Below are 19,443 nucleotides of genomic sequence, written 5' to 3' on the forward strand. Positions count from 1 at the left end.
GTTTTTCGTGGAATATACTTTTAGCGTCACACAAAAATACAGTAGTTGCTTGGGGTTTTGAACATCAATTATTTTCTAAAATAATTATGTAGTGATGATAATAATTGTATTTATAAATAGCCAATGCACAAAATTTAAAGGGGGAGGGGACCTCCTCATAATCCAGAACTTCAGATTGTTCAGATGATGCAACATGCATGAACAGTGCTAATAATTATAGTAACTCTGCTGACTAAATTGCTCTGAGATATTTTTTTACTCACAAGTACTCACAGGAATGAGATCAATAGTTTCAGAATATTTATTCAGCAAGCACCAATAACATGTCCACATAAAAGAGACAGTCACTAAAATATGTCTTATATATGGCATCAGTTACCACAGAATCAGTACAAAATCCTATAATCTTCACAACTAAACCAACAAAGGCAGAAAATACAGTACTTACAGTGAGCACACTTTGAAAAGGTTACATGAACAATTGAACAGGACTGATGGTACATACATTTTCAGCCATTCTCTTTAAAATTGTATATTCACTACAACACCAGCCATAAATAAAACAATAAAAAACTTTCCTGAAATCCATTCTAAAGTTGAGAACTGTTACAAGAAGTGCACCATACAGTATTCTGTAAGCGAGCCAAGGGCAGGCCCACTGCATCCGACTTTATTATGACCTTTTCACTGCCTGCTATTGCTGTAATCCAATCGGTTAGAAAAATCATCTTGTTGCAAAAACGGTGACAGTTTTATGTTCATTGATGCGGACCTCGGAGAATATACATGCTCAAAGAACAATGAATACAATGAATGAATAACTACATACATGCATGTGTTTTGAATGCAACATAGGGGTTTTAATATAAAACCAAAGTGCTATTAGTGTCTGATACTTAAAATAGTTCCATGGAAAAGTTACAAAATGATAAACTATATTAAAAAAAAAAGCGCTGGTCTTGTGACATCATCACTGCTCCTAATACTGCTGCTGGTCCTCAATCTGGTTCACTCGGTCTGAAAGGTCATCGAGTGGATTAGCCGTTAAGAAAGTACAACCAAAGCAACTGGGCTTCTGTTTAATTAGTGCAGAATATTCTTAAAACATAAATATGATGACTCGATCACAGGTATTTATTAGAAGAAAAAAGGATATGTCTTCTGCTCAAGTCTTGAAGGGTTGACTGCACTTTTTTCTGGAACAGAATCTGAGCTTCACACTTGCAGGCATCTTGCGTTATTTCACTTCTCATTTCCTCTGAAAGAATTAGAAAAATATGAGCAGTCAAAGTTGTGTTTTCTTGTAATACCTCATGCAGCTGCGTGATAGGAACACAGTTATCCGAAATTGTTCTAAGATGTTAAAAATCATATTGATTAAATCGGCAAGACACAATCATGTCTTTGTCCATTAGATTAAGATACTGCGTGCTTGAAAACGTGTGTTTGTTAATAATAATGATTTAAGAGAATTTAAAGATGCAGTTCATCACATACGTCAGACATTGTCAGCAAAACAAGAAAGTTAATCCAATGCTAAACAGAACCAAGCTCCCTAGTGTCCATCCATTTATGGAGAAGGGATCAAACATCCATAAATGACCATTAGTGGTGTATGCTTGACGTTGGACATTGTAGTCATGGCTTCAGGCAACTGCTCACTTCTTCATGACTGCAGAATGCAAAAAGACAAACACTGTCAAATTGTCCAATATTTTGCCACTGATGTGGATCTTAAGAATAGAAACATAATGTTAGAAACTTTCAATATGATGCAGTGCAGTTCTGTACCACTGCAAAATACAATCAGTAATAAACAATTACCAGTAGCTTTATTGTTTTGTCAAGGCACTTTTTTTTTTCCAGACTCTGTACAATCTGTTTAACAAATGATGTGGTTGTTAATTATGTTTGAAAGTCTCGACCCAGCAACAAAATACTACTGAATGTTTTGTATGTACTGCATGTTGAAAAAGAAAACATTCTCACGTGAGCATGTTCTCCGATCTGTATTCAAAATATATCCCGTATGGCACTTGCAAATGTACGAATCTCCGCTGTTGGCACAAGTATGCTGGCAGTTGTGTCCAAGAGCACAAGCGTCCGGACCTGGAAAGAGATGCGTCAACTTCTAAGGAACTATCATACTGAGTTGAGGAAGCCATATGAGTGACAGTGTTCACAGTTTCTTACGTGAGCACGTTCTCTTATCTGCATTCAAAATATATCCCGTATGACACTTGCAAACGTACGAATCTCCGCTGTTGACACAAATATGCTGGCAGTTGTGTCCAAGAGCGCACGCATCCGGACCTGGAAAGTGGAAAGAGATGCGCCGACGTCTAAGGAACTCGAGTGCTGAGTTGAGGAAGCCATTATGTGTGACAGTGTTCAGTTTTCTTACGTGAGCACGTTCTCTTATCGGCATTCAAAATATATCCCGTATGACACTTGCAAATGTACGAATCTCCGCTGTTGACACACGTGTGCTGGCAGTTGTGTCCAAGAGCGCACGCATCAGGACCTGGAAAGAGATGAGCTAACTTCTAAGAAACTCAAATGCTCAGGTGAGGAAGCCGTATGTGTGACAGTGTTGAGTTTTCATACGTGAGCATGTTTTCTGATCCACATTCAGTATGTATCCTGCGTGACATCTGCAGTAGTAGGAATTTCCATTGTTGACACAGATGTGCTGGCAGTCGTTACCTCTGGCACATGCGTCTGCTACGATACCTGCAACATAAATGCGCACCTCGGTGACAGTTTTAGGAAGATACTATACTAAGAAGCACTTTGTACAGCATTTAATTTGTGCTTTATCCCATATCACATTTTCAAATTTGATACAAATGAAAAATAGTTTATGTATCAGAACAGATACGTTGCAAGCTAAAAGTGTCACTAACTGACACTGAACTCCAACAGAATAACAGTTTGTCATTTTATTTATATAAAAAATAAATACAATTTTAAAAAAAACCTGAGGGGACAGTCTAAAATGCTTTTTCCTTCCCATAGATGTTCACTATTGAGAAAAAGCTTAATGTAGCTTTATGTTGGAAAACTACAACCAATCGCCACCAAAATGTATGTTCACAATTCTACCTATGCTTACAACAAATCTCTGAAAATATCCAAATGATCGCACCAATATCTGAGATTTTATGGACATTAATCGTCTTCCTCTCCATAGGGGTGCACTCTAGGTTTATGTTGCTTAATGAAGAAAACGCTTAATGTTCATAAAATCCAAGATATCAAGAAGATCATTTTGATATTTTCAGAGATTGATGTGGGTGTAATTAGAGATGTGAACATGAATTTTGGTGGCAATTGGTCCTTTTTTTGCTTACATAAAGCAACATTAAAGATGCATTGCGGAGCTTGTCAGATTTTCTTTTTCTATAGTGAAAGTCTATGGAAGCAGCTTGATGCACATAAAATCCTAAATCCTGCGGCAATTGATTTAATATTTTCAGAGGGTGAAGTGGACATAAGTAGATTCATAGCAGTTTTCTGACATTTTGTGACTTGAAGCTTTTTTACACGCACATTAAAGCGTTTTAGACTACACCAACCTCGGACATAGCTCCGTAACTAAAACAAAACGTTCTTACGTGAGCAAGATTTTTTGTCTGGATTCAATGTATATCCTGGGTGACATTTGCAGATGTAAGAGTCTCCATTGCCAATACAAATGTGCTGGCATTCATGTCCAGCAGCACAAGGATCTAAACCTGGAAAGAGACATTAGGCAGATTGCCCCAACGTCAATGATTTATTTGCATGTCATGATGTCAATAGAAAATCAATTCATGTGGCCATTAGGCCTGTGCAGCCACACATATTGCACATACCAGAAACTGGCACCGGTAGGCAGAAAATATTTGGGCACATATCAAAGCTATCGAAAGAAAATGTATGTACTTACGTGAGCATGTTTTCCGGTCCGCATTCAGGACATATCCTATTCCACATTTGCAGACGTAAGAGTCACCACTGTTAACACACATATGTTGACAGTCATGTCCCCGGGAACATGCGTCTACACCTGAAAAGAGATGGTCTCACGTTGTAATTACTCAGTCATCATTTGAATCAAGAGAAAGGCACGGTTCAGCAAAAACATCCAAATATGAAGAGTCTTACGTGAACATGTCCTCTTGTCTGCGTTCAAGACATAGCCAGCCCAACATTGACAGTTGTAAGAGTTACCGTTGTTGACACAGACTTGCTGGCAATTATGCCCGCCAGCGCATGCATCCACTCCTGAAAGAAAATGTCTGATTGGCTTAAATCTAGTTGATTACATATTCACGTAATTAGTATTTGTTCTTAATTAGTCACTCATGATTAATGATTGATTAGTCGTGCAAAAATGGCGATGTTGTATTAGAGTTTTGTCATTTCATCACTGTGTTAATTGTGAATTAAAAAAACATGCGACGGATAGTTAGTGTCAAATTTTACACAAGCATTTGATGTTATCCCCCATCCCAAATGTCATGCAAAACCATGCGAACCCTGCAAGCGAATACGGCTACCACAAAGGAAGCTGACCGACTTGCCTGAGCAACCAAGCTTGAGTGCTGCTACACTTGAGCATGAGAATTGGTGAGAATTCTGACATTTGATCTCTTTTTTTTTATGAGTACATTGTCCAATTTTAAGACAATTAAATTGCCATCTTGAAACTTTTTTCCCCATTTCACAATTTGTAGTAGCACTCACATAAGTTTATAAGCAGCTGGGCTAGTCAAAGCATCCATTACATTCCGCTCCATAAAGATAAGTTTAGGAGAATGTAGATGCATACCTTAAACGTTTTATATCATGAATAAACAACTCTGTCCACTTGTTGTAGAATTTGATGTTCATTAGATTATAGAATGTTTGGAGCAACTGAATCTATGGCAACATATGGATCACCATTTTGGATATCCATGAGCCTTAACACTCAGAAAACACAACAAATAACCATCATATTCAAAACACTTGAATCTAAGCTTAATGGTAATGTCATATTTTTCTAAATATTTACTAAATGTCAACCCCCCAAAAATTGCTTGACAATAATATGTTCTCCGCAGCCCTACTAACTAGTCTAAATACAGTATTCTGGTTAATATTCCGTTAGTGGAATATGAGTTAACCAGCAAAATCCAGCAGTTTTTATCAATATCAGAAGGCGGCCATTTTGCTACTGGCTGTAGAGTAAAAATGACATCACAGTTGCTCAGGTCTCAGGTAACAACCAATCACAGCTCAGCTTCATATAAAGGTGATCTGTGATTGGTCTTTTCCTGAGCTCAGATTCATGAAACAGGTGAGCTGTGATTGGTCGTTGCCTGAGCCCTGAGCAACTGTGTGATGTCATCTTCAGTCGACAGCAAGTGGCAAAATGGCCGCCCCATGAGATGGATACAAATGGCTGGATTTTGCTGCATAACTCCTATTCCACAAATGTAATATTAATCGGAAAGTCATGTTTAGATTAATGAGATCACATATAACTTAAAATTGTCAAGAAATGTTTAAATTGACTTCCCCTTTCATAGTAAATGGAAGGAATATGGAGGGAAAATGACTTGTGGTATTTTATAAAAGATTAATTTTCAAGTAAAACCTTGTGTAAACACGGATTTGGCCTCGCAGGATTAGCCATTAAGGCTGATTAAAAATGCAGCAGCCCAAGTTTAATTCCTGCACAGCTTAGCACATCAAGGTACACGAGCAGGGCATATGGCACGCGGCAAAAACTGCAGCTCAGTGCGCAAAGAGCGGCACACACTGTGAAAACTAATAGGCAGCATCATATTAGGTTTGGACCACTTTAAAGTGCTTCAAATTGCCAGATCAACCAGTGATTGAAGCTGAGTCTTCTTCTTGAGGATGGTTAGTAGTTCTTGGGCCATTGTACATAATAAATGCTGTCTGCATTTAAGTACAATACCATGTGTGTCAGAAGACTGTTGACCTTTAAATGGAGGATTGTACAATATGGCGCTGCCTATTAATAATCACAGTTTTTATTGAGAGAGATAAATTTGACATACCGTGTTTTCTCCTATCGTCATTTTCATTTTTTATCCCAAAACTGTCTTCCCTGCCAGTTTGCGCTATTCCCAAACCACCTAATGGAATATCCACACTCTCCAGATCATCCTTACCACATAAGGTTTCCCTAAATTTGCCAGTGAGCTTCTCTATGACACCATACGTCTCCACGTAAAAGACGTGGTCTTCTAGAGGCTGGCTGGCCATGAGGCGGAGGGACATCAGATCTGCTCTGTCTACTCCCACCGCATAGATTTCAATGCCGGAAGCCCGAGCTGCTGCCGATACCTCTTCCACCTGGTCCTGGGGTCTCCCATCAGTCACTATGATGGCTACTTTGGCAATGTTCATGGAGCTGGGTCGGGCCCCTGCCTCTGCAATAAAAGCCTTGTCCATGGCGGCCTTAATGGCTACACCCGTCATGGTGCCGGAAGCGAGAGGCTCAACGCGGGCCAATGCCTGTTTTAAGGCTTGCTTGTCAAAATAGGTATTCAAATAAAACTCTATCTTCACTGTGCTGGCATAATTGACAAGGCCCACCCGGGTGGCATCTGAGCCGATCTGCAAGGTGTCCACCATGTCGATTAGGAATTCTTTGGCCTTTTCAAACTCAGCAGGACGTACGCTGCGAGAGCTGTCCACGATGAAAACCAAATCTATTGGTCGATTCTTGCAGTTTGATGATGATGTTACTGGAAAAGAAAATAGGGAGGAAATGGACATATTAAAAAAGTATCAGGGATAAGTGAAATTACACATACTGGCATACACATAACTGGTCAAATTTGGCCCATGGGGCAGTTAGGAATAAGCCCTTATAATTCTGCCTAGCAACAAATAATAACAAGGAAAAATACAGCTGCTATACAAATACTAACATTTAATTTCACTCGCATCTAATAATTTAAAACTCCCAATTTTAAAATACATTTTCCAGGGACCCTGAGAGAGATTAATGCAGTGGTTCTTAACCAGGGTTCGAATAGTCAGTCCCAAGGGTTTGACAGAGGTCAAGACATGTACCAGACTCAAATGATTCGTGATGATATGCCCCGCTTGGCCATCATTGGCTGCAGGTGATCACGCTACATTGGTTGGCTTAGCTGTGCTACTGGGAATTTGATGCACTCAGTAGTCGACCTTTGTCTATTGTGATGGTGCGTCGTGTGATTTTGTTATTTTGGTAATCCCTGCATATTAACTATGTCGAGCAAAAAAAAGAAAGTTGCCAGTTGAATATGTCCAATATGAATTTACATGTGTAACGGAACATATGGTGTTCCACAAAGTTCAATTCTGAGGCCTCTGCTGTTTTCATAATATCTGCTGCCCCTGGGTTCCAATCAATAATGGTGGTTGTTTTTAAAGTGCTCTATAAATAGAGTTGAGTATTGGGAGTCAGTATCATAACTGCATGATTTGCAATGCCAAGTATTGCAATTCTAGTCCATCACAACTAGCTATCTAGCAAAACTAAAGAAACAGTTCCTTAAAAGCTGCATGGAGATGGGGAATACAGAAATACAACGCTTTCCGAATTCAAGGTGAAGAGAGCCAGATCGGATGAAAAGGCTACTCTCCCTGTTCATTTTGTTCACCAGTAAACCCTATACCTACAGCATGTCTTGAATTTGAAAAAAAAATATGTTATTTTTCGATAAAGAAGGGTTCGGTGAATGTGCATAGGAAGCTGGTGGGGTTCATTATCTTTAACAAGGTTAAGAACCACTGGATTACCGTACGTGGTTGGTGCTGCCATCTTTTGTTTTTCCTCAAATGCTACCTCGTCAAGATATCAAAAATGCCTTAGAAAGATGCTTTCACACCAAAAACATTTATTTTACAAATACACCCATTGTTAATCAAAGAAAGCTTCTGAAGTCATTGCACATTAGGACAGTTTAACAGCAACTGCAAATATGCCTTTTTACTGCTATGTTTCAGTACCTGTGGCAGTTCGAGCGGATACAGGAGAATTGGGATGTTGAGGGTACAGCTGAGAAGCATGCTTTGCTGATTTGTGTTGCAGCTGTGAAAGCGGGCGTTGATAGTGATAAAACCTGGAATTAGTGTCACCAGCTTTTCAAAGAAGGAAAGGGGAGAGGAAGGAGTGTTCGAGTAAGCAGCAGTTTTGGTTTGGCTCAAGCAATGAAGACAAGAAAAGAACAGCTCTATTAACTCTTTTGTGAGCATAAAACACTGTATATATTTTATACAGTACATCACAAAAATGAGGCACAGAAAAGCCATTTAAAGCATGGTTATTTGTTACTCATGCATTCACAATATACAACGTATCCTTAGGCTACCACATTTTTGGTGCTGTCACTGCTGTACAGTATTCTAATTTTGACAGTATATGTGTGGTGAATGGTCTATACCAGATTAATCTCATGTTTGATTAGATAGTTGAATGATTAAATTAGAATTTATATCTCGATTTTTTTTTAATTGAGACAAATATTGCTTGCATAGGCTAAACTGACTGTCTATGTAAAACCACATATTTTTAGTCAGAAGCGGCAACAACGTGTAAACTAATGTAGTGTAGCCTAAAAAAAATACTGATGCAACATGCAATAAGCAGCAAATATGAAAGACATATTAAATAAATAAATAAACCTACTTGCTGAGATGAGGGTCCGTCGTCCCTGTGCTAAGTAGTTGTTGGTACCAGCGCGTGCATCCTGCTGTGGCAAACTCAGAATGCTGCGGTTTGCCTTCCGAACCTCTCGGGAAATTTCGGCACTTCGTACTTCATCAGAAGCTAGTTCGGTAGATCGGATGTCTTCAAAGCTGGCCTGGACCCTTGGGGACACTTGTGGTGATACCTTTGGGAGGGAAAGACCGCCTAAACGAGTCTGCCGGTGGTGTGGCCCAAACTGCGATTCCAGACTTCCCGGGATCAGGATGCTCATAAGACAGGCCAGTCCCCAAATGATGAACGAGCTCATGTTGCCTGTTGCTTTACTGCTTACCCTTCGCTCTGCAACTCAAACTGATTGTAGCCTTTTTATGTGATTTTGTCCACGGGGCGTGGGCAATCTGAGGCCCAATCCAGGATGAGGAGGAGGAAGGGCAGGTACCACTGCTGGAGGTGCAAAATTGAGCAAACTCAGAGAGAAAACCTAGCTTCTCTTAATTCTTCCTTATAGAAATATGACTTTTTTTTTTCTTTTTCTTTTTTTATGTCAGGAGGATTTAAATTGATTGCAGCATTAGCATTTAATGTTACAAATAATTAAGAGTCATTGAAGCAATAAAAATAATTAATTAATCCAATGTGAATCTGGGTAAAAACATACTCACAATCCATTCTTTTTTCATCATCATCATCAGGAAAATTGCTGTTGGTTATTTTAGGAATTATAATTTTTATTTTAGGGATTATTTTTAAGGAAGCAAGTTACATACAATGAGTGAACATTCAAAAATGTAATTCATTGCATTGAGAGAACAGACGTCATCAAGAAGTAATTAAATAAAAATAAAAAAAATGTTATTTAACACATCTAAACTAATAGGGGGAAAAATCTAATGTTGGTGCATTTATTTAATATTAGCTGTAAAAGTTATTTTTGTTCAATAAATGTGATTTTCATTGTTGTAGTTAAAGATGTTTCAATTGTGACCTCTACTGGACACTTAAGTAAATACATTTTTGAGATAAATTGAGGGGGGAAAGTTTGAGAAAATGTTGTTTTCCAAACCAAAAGCTAGCTAGCTTTTTAAGATGGCCAGGAATTATTCTTGGTGTCGACAGCATCAAACTATTCTCTTAAAAAAGGCAATTGTTGGGGAATATTTTGCTGCTCCAAATCAGTTGTGTCATTGTAAATGTATCTCCTTCACGTGCCTCCAGGTAGCTACTAATCATAACCCCACAATCAATCAAGATCTCATCCACAGTGGACTTTATACTGACATTTTTCTGTGTTGTCATCCGTGCAGGTTGAGAAAAATAAACCAAAAAGCCTATTTTGACAAAAGAGTAAGAATAATAAATGTGTGTTAACAAAATACTTACTGCAAATACATAAATCAAGTAGGAAAACATATATAGTAGCTGTTTGTACTTAGTTACTTCCCATTATTGCATTGACACAATCACATTGTGTGTCAAACAATGCTAGCAAGCAAAGAAGCAGAACAAAACTACAAGCACTACACGGCATACTGCATATTTGAAAAGTATATTTTTGGTCGCAAAATGTAATGCGCATGAGCAAAAAAACAGCACTTTGTCATAAGACCTTTACAATTACAGTGGTTAGGAAGTACCATGACATGCATATGAAAATTTACATGGGAAATTATTACAATTTGGAAAAAAATGTCTTCCAATCCTCTTATACAAAATATGCAACATCATAAATACATAGAAATTATACTATTAGCAAAAAAGAAATGTTTTGGAATTGTGCCATGCACACAGTTACATTAAGATTAGGTAAATGTGAACATTTTAATTAGCTCACATAGCTAATGTCAATGGCAATCACATAAATAAATGAAGATATATCCTTTTTTATCCAAGCCCTTTAGATATGTGTTATTTCACTTCTGCATTGCTCAGACAATAGAAAAGATCATGTCTGACTTTCCATGAGGGGAAGTTGCTATATAAGTTAGCCTTTTGTCCTCAAATCTGTTCATACTTCAAAGAGGAAAGCGCATGTAAAGATCCATTACAGTTATCCACAATGTTGTTCTTTGGTGTACTTGTAAGCATTGTGGCTGCGCTTAGATCAAAAGAGAACACCTTGCTAAATGCGTACCTTCCAGGTGACATCATTATTGGAGGACTTTTCCCACTTCACTTACAAACTAACAGAACCACAACACCTGGACCTGTTTCCTGCAGCCAGTAAGTGCAATCTCATTGAAAAGTGGCACCTGCGTGAGTGCATCGTTTCATGTCTGTGTTCTGATATATTTCAGCTATAGCTCTCAAATGTTTCTACAAACGCAAGTGATGATATATGCTATTAGAGAAGTGAACCAACGCAAGCTTCTCCCTAACATCACGTTGGGCTACCACATCTATGACACATGTGCAGATGTCACCTTAGCCATCAGGGCCACTCTCGAGCTTGTGAAGGACCAGTACTCGTCAGACCCTCAAAGATGTTTACGTCCACCAAATGCTTCGCTTGTCCAGCCTAAAGTAATGGCAGTGATTGGTGAGAGGTTCTCTGAGGTCTCAATCGCAGTGGCACGGACTGTCGCTCTGTCATCAGTTACCCAGGTTAGTCTTCAATGTATTTTTAACCATCATGATCATACAAGTGAGAAATCCCCGTCTGACTTTGTATGTGTTTGTATATACAACACCTAGCAAAAATGATGGAATCACGGCTCCTGGAGGTTGATTATGTTGTTTAATTTTTGAGAGAAAAGCTGAATCGTGGATGTCACACAAAACAAGGCTCCAACCTACAATGAGAATAAATTGAAGACAGGTTGATGAAGAACACGGCTTGTCACTGGTTAAGTCCATGCCTCAGACTGCTAGCTGTTATAAAAGCTAGAGGTGGTACAACAAAGTACTATAGTGCTGTAGTGTAGTGTTAGCAATTTTTCCTCTACTTTCTATAAATAAAAATTAGGACTGACTACAATTTGTTTTTTTGCTTTATTATTATTTTTTTAGCATTTCTTAAAGTCATAAGGGTGGCATTTTGAATTTTTTTGGGGGGTGAAACATATGATTTGCCTTTTTTTTCTCCAAAAATTAAACATTTAAATGATCATGCTCCAGGAGCAGTGATTCCATAATTTTTGCCAGGGATGGTAGTTATTTTTTTTCCTTTTTTTTTTTTAAATAAGTCAAGGAACCATGTTTGGTAACATACTGCTATTACCAACTTTCAGTGCATGATTTATTTTTCATTCTGAGTATGAGCACACATACTTATATTACTCGCCAATACCTGATAATGACATTAAAAATTCTGATTAACATATGTTTATTATATATATATAAAGAGAGAGAGAGAATATATATATTTCCCTCTCTCTCTTTCTCTATATATATATATATTAAAGGCTATATAACACTGTTGCAAAGCAATTCCAACAAGGCATATTCTTGCATGATACAGATTAGCTACGCATCGACCAGCGAGCTGCTCAGCAGGAAGTTGAAGTTCCCCACTTTTCTGCGAACAATATCAAGTGATGAATATCAGACAAAGGCCATCGCTGAGCTGGTGAAGCTGTTCAACTGGAAAACGGTGGCCGTCATAGGAAGTGACGATGAATATGGGAAGTACGGCAGTGATCGCCTCTCACATTACTTCAGCAAGATAAAGAACGTCTGCATTGAATTCATCGACATTCTACCTGATGACTTTTCCAAGAACAATTCCAAAATCCACAAGAGGTTGGCGGATCTTGTGGACAAAGTCAATAAATCCACTGCTGAGGCGATTGTGATTTTCACCAAGGGTTCCAATGTTGCTATTCTAATTGAGGCTGCCATTAAATACAAGCTGAACAGAACTTGGATTGCAAGTGATACCTGGTCCACCTCGACAGCGCTAGCTACTTTGCCTGGTATTGAGATGGCTGGGCAGGTATTTGGATTCGACTCCAAGAGGAATGTAGTGCCCGGATTTAAAGATTACATCATGTACATGTTCAACGGAACAACAAACGCAATCCTCGATCATTACCTGACTCATTACCCACTTTGCTCAAATGAGTCACGGAACGACAAAAGAGACAATTGCATATTAACACATACGATACAAGAGACAGGTCAATGTGTGGACTTAAAATGCTTGGCCAGTCACATTGACGAAAATGAAACTTACTGTATCTACTTAGCTGTGCAAGTCATTGTTGAGGGAATCAGACGCTTACTGGAATGTGACCATCAAAAGTGTAAACGGCATACTAAATTCACCGCACTGGAGGTAATATCAAAGTTTCAATTCAGCATATTTTTCAATCTGACGTGCCAAAGAATGTATTGCTCGCAAGGCTTGTTTTGCAAATCCATCTTGGAAAAAGCTGATAGAAACAGGTTGGGCAAGCTCACCTTTTTAAATGGAAAGATAATTCATGTTTTACTTATATAAAAGGTCTACAACACACACCTCTCAAAATGCCAGGTTTGTGGTTGTCATGTGACAAGGGGGCTGCGTCGTAATAGACCACACTTCCGCATGTTCCACCTTTAAATCAGGCACCATATGTGGGGGGTGAGAAAATAATCTATTTTCATCACTTCACTTCAAGTTCTCATTTTTTTCTATGAAAGAATGATAAACGGCTCATGTATGCTCATTATAAAAATACTTTTAACGGAATGTGACCAAAGAGCATTAAACAAAATAGTTAAGCCTAATTCAAGTGACCGCAGGTTAACAGCAAAATCTTTAACCCTTAAGCTAGTGCTTCTCAAATATTTTTGTTACACTTCCCGTCCAGGAAGAAAAACACCCCCCACCCCAACTCTATGCCATGACTATAAATAGTATAATTTGTCTATTAAATTGTTGTATACCTCTGCAGAAGAGCTAATATTCCTTGAACATTCTCAGACAATGAGAGTATCACTGCCAACTACTGGAGTGGATGTACAATGTACACTTTATTCTATTTAGTCTGAGCCCTGTGAGCAACTGTGATGCCATTTTAAGTCAACAGCAAGTGCCAAAATGGCCGCCTCGTAAACGTAGAAAAAACAGTGGATTTTGTTGCTTAACTCACTTTCCACAAATACAATATTTTAATCAGAATGCTGTGTTTAGACTTGTAGGGGCACATACAAATATTATTGTAAAGATTTTTTGGGGGTTGACTTCCCTTTCAAATTGTGTCCATGCTTGTCTCCATAGCTTTTCATGGAAATAAGGAAGGTCAACTTCACTGTGGACAGGACCCATTTATTTTTTGATATAAATGGCGACCCCAGTTTAGGATATGACATTTTGTATTGGGACACAGCAGCCAAGACACAACATGAAATCATCAAAATCATTGGAGAATACTGGCCAAATAGAAATATTGTGGTCCCGCAGGACATTGTGCAAAAAATGCATAGTATGAAGGTAAGCTTAGTAATCTTTTATTATGAGCCAAAATCATGACTAGATATTTTGCTATTCATTTGTGTTATTAAACAGCTGACGGCTTACAATTGCTCTAAAACTTGCAAACCTGGACAAGAGTTAAAGAAGCAGAATGCACGGCTGCATTGCTGCAGTGATTGCGTTCCATGTGCTGAGGGAGAATATTCCACAAGAGAAGGTAAGAATTTTTTTCTTTTCTTTTTTTTAAATTGTATTTTGAACATGTATATAAAGAAAAAAACTAACTGATTATAAAAGTACATGTGTAAAGACAAAATATGAAAAACATATCAAACAAAACAACAAACACAACATTCAAGCAACGAAAGCAACACAAGAAAGTTTCACAGTGTTTGACCCAGTCATGAGCTACACATACATGTTCGAAAAGGAGTAGGAAGAAGCATAAACTTATCAGGTCCTACCCCTTTTACAATACGTTACACAATAAATAGTAGGTATCTATGGTAAACAAGAAATAGACGTCAAAAATTCATTTTAACTATTTCTATTATTTTAAAAAACGTTTTCACTTTTGTTAACAAGAGTATGAAAACCTAGAAAAGAAAAGATTGTACATTTAGAACAGATATAAAATGTGTGATTAATCGTAAGTTAACTATTGAAGTCACGCGATTAATTACAATTAAACATTTGAATTGCCTGACGCGACTTAAAGATAATTAAAAATTCGGGGCGTCAAGCGAGTACAATTTTTCATCGTAATTAATTGCACGACTTCACTAGTTAACTCACAATTAATCACAAATTTTATATCTGTTCTAAATGTAAAATAAAAAAAAATCTAGGTTTTCATACTCTTGTTAACAAAAGTAGAAAAAAATGTTAAACTAATAGAAATAGTTAAAATGAATTTTTGACGTCTATAGCCGTCAATGGCAGTGAATGAGTTAATAGTGAACGCATTGAACAGTGTGCTTTATGCATATACTGTCATACTTTTACATATATATTTTTTCCTTATCAATAGCAACAATACTATACTAATAATAATACAATAATAATTATAACATCAACCAATGTCACTTTTCATTGGAAAGCACTTCTTCTTCCCTATACTTTTCAAAAATGTTGATTTATATTTCCTTTTGAACTGGACTATGTTTGGACATTGTTGTAAATCAGTACTCAGCCTGTTCCAAATGTTCACTCCACATACAGATGTACAGAAACTCTTCAATGTTGTTCTTGAATACTTTGTCTTTAAGTTATGAATTCCCTTCAAACCATAACCTCCCTGTCTCTCTGAAAACATATTTTAAATATTGCCCGGCAGTAAATTATGTCTAGCTTTATACACCAATTGTACAGTATTGAGGACCACAAAATCTAATAATTTTACAGTTTTAGATTGTAGAAACAGTGTATTGGTGTGGTGGAGATATCCTGCATTATGGACTTCTCTTATAGCTCTTTGTTTCCCCAAACTTCTGATCAATAATTTAAATATGGTAATATTAAAGAGCAGTACAGAATGTGTAATGATTTCTGGTTGAGAAAATGTTTGACTTTTGTCAGAATGGAGATGCTTTTAGAGAGTTTGGATCCAATATATTTAATGTGTGGTTTCCAGCAGATTTTATTATCAACAATTACCCCCAGGAATTTAATCTCATTTACTCTTTCTATATCTACACATTTAATTTGCAATCTTGTGCAGTTCCCTATTTTAACATTACCAAACACAACTTATTTCGTTTTGTTTAAATTGATTGATAACTTGTTTTTATCAAGCCATGTTTTTACTTTCCTAAATTCAGAGGTAATTGTATCCAAAATAAGATGCATTTTCTCACCAGAAATTAAAATAGTTGTGTCATCTGCAAATAAGACAAACTTCAATAAATGAGACACATTAATATACAATATAAACAGTTTTGGCCCCAACACTGACCCCTGGAGGACACCACATATCATATTTTTAAATATTATATTTATTTTTTATATTTATATGTTTTTAATGCATATCTTCAAGTTCTTTTTTAGGGGGAACTTTTACATTATATATCTATTGTACACTCTAAAAATAACCCAACGATGGGTCAAAATGTACCCCGATCCTCTACTTGGGTCAATTGGACCCAACTTTGAGTCAAGAAATGGGACTTTTAATGTAAAACAACTCATAAATATTGGTCATATCCTTTGCTTGGGTCAAAACATTGGGTCATTTTGTATAAAACCACCCAGAAAGTTGGGTCAAATAAAGTGGATCGGTCCATTTTTGATCCATAATTGGGTTACTTTTGACCCAACTGTTTTTAGAGTGTATATCTAATGATGAAGTACAGTATGGTCTGGCTAGTTAATGGAAAAGGCACACTACAAAAATGACTTTCAACAAACATGAATGTCACATATACTGAAGTGTGGAACTGTCAATGTGTCAAATGTAATGTATTTGCAAACATGTGTAACTTTAATACAAAACTATTTAAGATAATAGCGATATTTTTTATTCAATAAGAATGATTGTTACGTGATCACTTTTAAAAATAGATTTGGTATTTGGTTGCAAAAAGATGATTAGCATTTCTTTTGAATTGAACCATTCAATTGCCTTTAATTGCTGAAACAGTGTTAGTGCACTTGTTGCTAATACATGTTTTTGCTCTTTCAGGTGCAGAGTGTAAACGCTGCAAAGACAATGAGTATTCATCTCCGCAGAGGAATGAATGTTTGAAGAAAAAAATTGACTTCCTGGGCTGGTCGGATCCCTTCATTATCATGTTGAGTTTTTTGGAAGCCTTAGGTGTTGTTCTGACGCTTGTGTTTGCAGCCTTGTTCGCTATCCATCGTGGCACTCCCATTGTGAAGGCTGTGGGGGGCTACTTGTGCTTTTTGGAGCTCTTTTCTTTGCTGACATGCTTCTGCCTCACGTTTAGCTTTCCGGGGAAACCCACTGCGACTTCCTGCATGATTGGCATGCCACTCTTTGGAATCGCTTTTTCTCTGTGCATCTCCTGTATTCTAGCAAACCTGCTGCAAATCTTAGTGTGTTTTCAGTTTGACTTGAAGACAAAGTCCTTTCTAAACAAGGTCAACCAGCCAGTGGCTGTCGTGGCTGTGGTATCTGGAATCCAGCTGGCTCTGTGTGTGCCATGGCTCTGCCTTTACCCTCCATCTGCAAAACCCAGGAGTTTAACGAGGACTATCCTGTTGCAGTGCCACAAAGGCTCCACTGAATTCTTCATAGCTATGTTAGCCTACAATGCACTCTTGGCCCTCATTTGTTTCCTGTTTGCATTCAAAGGGAAGCAGTTGCCGGATCTGTACAAAAATGCAAGTTTAATCACCGTTAGCATGCTGCTGTATTTGATCATTTGGATCCTCTTCATTCCCATCTACATCAATTTGTTTGGGGCATACAAACAAGCCATTGAGAGTGCGGCCATTCTCATTTCTAGCTACAGCGTCCTTTACTGTCACTTGGCACCCAAGTGTTACATTATGGTGTTTAAGAAGGAAATGAATGACGAGAAAGCCATCGTTGAGTATATTAGGAAGCATTACGAGAGTAAAGGGATCTCTGTTGTGAAATGATATGCTATGACTCAAACACACGCACACACACTTCTGTTAATAGAAAAAATGCCCACAGTGGTCATGCTAGAAATTATTTGGCAAAAGTAATACAGATGTAATGAAAATTGACCAATGGAAATCAGACATTGTGTTTCAGTTGTGGTCCAACAATAATATTTTTAAAAACAAACTCAACTCGCCTGGACAAATGATGGCACGCCGAGAAAAGGTCACGTTCAATCAACCAAGGCGTGTCCTCTAATTAGCATCTCAAGTGTCTTCAAACTTGTACTTTAATGAACCAGAGGAAGCGTATGAGCGAGTTTTCACAGGATTAGAAAGAAAGAGAATCACGTTAAAGGTAAAGGCTCCACTCTGCTTGATGTGACTACAGTTGCACATGTTATTACAACAAAAAAAAAGATCCACAGGACTATAGTCAACACCCCTGGACTTGGCCACTGGAGGAAAATTTATCACAAATTCAAGAGACGGATAATAGAAATGGTAACAAAAGAGCGCAGACCAACGTCCAAATAAATTAAAGGTCAACTCCAACACTTACAAATCTTTTTAAAATTGATTATCAAATATCGATAGTTCCATCGATTACTCGAGTTCTGGGGCTTATCCGCTACATTTGGCACAGTTAGAAAACACAGAAAAAGAAGAAGAGCCACTCCCAAGAATGGCTAGCATAGGATAGCATAAAAAAGATGTGCGAGAAAATCTTATGTTAAGAATAAGAGTACCATTATTTTTGTCTAGGCCTGTTTCATGCGTTCGCTTAATTTCTAAATTATTTCTGTTGACCCACAATTTAAAAGCAATGTCTGATTATCACTATTTATTTTTCATTTAATTTTCAATTATTGCTTGTCAAATTCGAACTTGGTATTGCTTTTATTAACAGTGTGTGTGCGTGTGTACGTGTGCGTAATGAAAAACAATTTTAATCAGAAAATTGGTTTTGATTTACAAGATGTGAGTGCACAAACTAAATAATATTTCTCAATAGATCTTGAACCACTCAAAAAATGATCAAAAAGTGGTAAATCGGTATCAATCAGTTTGATGTTGCTGATGATTTGTTGTTTCTTTGATTTGAATTAGCTTGAATAGTTTGGGTTTCGGAGAGTTTTTACATATTACGTGTTAGTAAAAATAAAAGCTAAAAATACACTTTTCTAGTCTTTAAAAACTCTTTGAAGGAAATACATTTACAGCACTGGCAGGTTAGTTTGTATTATAAAATGACATATAATTGATTCCCATTATAATTGTATTTAATAATAGATATATAAATTGTGACAGACTGCCCAAAGAAAAAGCATTTTCCATTACAATAAAATAAAAATAAGGGAGACCAAGGTGCATTTCTCATTGTCCCAGTCTTTGAATGTCACGTGACAAGACAACGCCAAAATGTCATGCTCCAAACTACCATGTTTGCTCAAAGACAATTCCGAGCTTACTTTTAAAATGTTACACATAAATAAAAAACAAAAAACATTTAATTAAAAAAATGGGGAGGGGGGGACTCCGAGCTTACGTCACAAGTCAAAATGGGTTTATTAGCTCATTGAAAAGCATTGGACTTTGAATCGCAATTTGATTTGTGAGGATTACTTTGATTTTAAAATGTGACTGCATTCATCCTTGACTACCAATGTTAATGGCCAAGGAATTAGGTTTTTGTATAACCAATGATTCATCAAGACAAAGCATTATCATTCAAACTGTATCCTTACCTTAGTAA

At 37.3% G+C, this 19,443-nt stretch overlaps 2 protein-coding genes across 7 annotated transcripts; one reads left to right on the forward strand and one right to left on the reverse strand.

The window, feature by feature from the left end:
- Positions 1-278: 278 nt before the first annotated feature.
- Positions 279-9,041, reverse strand: LOC147163158 (uncharacterized). Of its 6 annotated transcripts, none has more exons than XM_086095428.1 (12): positions 8,684-9,041; positions 6,171-6,749; positions 4,150-4,269; positions 3,932-4,051; positions 3,618-3,737; positions 2,608-2,733; positions 2,405-2,524; positions 2,194-2,313; positions 1,962-2,109; positions 1,393-1,402; positions 1,157-1,310; positions 279-1,032 (listed from the first exon to the last, which is right to left on the reverse strand). In XM_086095428.1, exons 1-12 carry the CDS (start codon positions 9,009-9,011, stop codon positions 980-982), a joined length of 1,998 nt encoding a protein of 665 aa, XP_085951554.1. In that variant the 5' UTR covers positions 9,012-9,041; the 3' UTR covers positions 279-979. The 6 variants fall into 6 exon arrangements, with proteins under 6 accessions (XP_085951554.1, XP_085951550.1, XP_085951549.1 ...); XM_086095424.1 differs by lacking the exon at positions 1,393-1,402 and adding an exon at positions 8,005-8,136 and having other exon boundaries at positions 1,157-1,258; positions 1,990-2,109; XM_086095423.1 differs by lacking the exon at positions 1,393-1,402 and adding an exon at positions 8,005-8,136 and having other exon boundaries at positions 1,157-1,258; positions 1,990-2,109; positions 6,057-6,749.
- A 1,694-nt stretch (positions 9,042-10,735) lies between these two features.
- LOC147163159 (G protein-coupled receptor family C group 6 member A-like) lies at positions 10,736-19,398 on the forward strand. The gene is made up of 6 exons (XM_086094272.1): positions 10,736-10,924; positions 10,999-11,305; positions 12,162-12,977; positions 13,905-14,117; positions 14,193-14,316; positions 16,780-19,398. The coding sequence occupies exons 1-6, from the start codon at positions 10,761-10,763 to the stop codon at positions 17,700-17,702; spliced, it is 2,547 nt and encodes an 848-aa protein (XP_085950398.1). The 5' UTR covers positions 10,736-10,760; the 3' UTR covers positions 17,703-19,398.
- The last annotated feature ends 45 nt before the right edge of the window (positions 19,399-19,443 follow it).

This window comes from Leptonotus elevatus, chromosome 14 (assembly GCF_054856555.1).
Source record: "Leptonotus elevatus isolate MCC_2025b chromosome 14, RoL_Lele_1.0, whole genome shotgun sequence".
Lineage (NCBI taxonomy): Eukaryota > Metazoa > Chordata > Actinopteri > Syngnathiformes > Syngnathidae > Leptonotus > Leptonotus elevatus.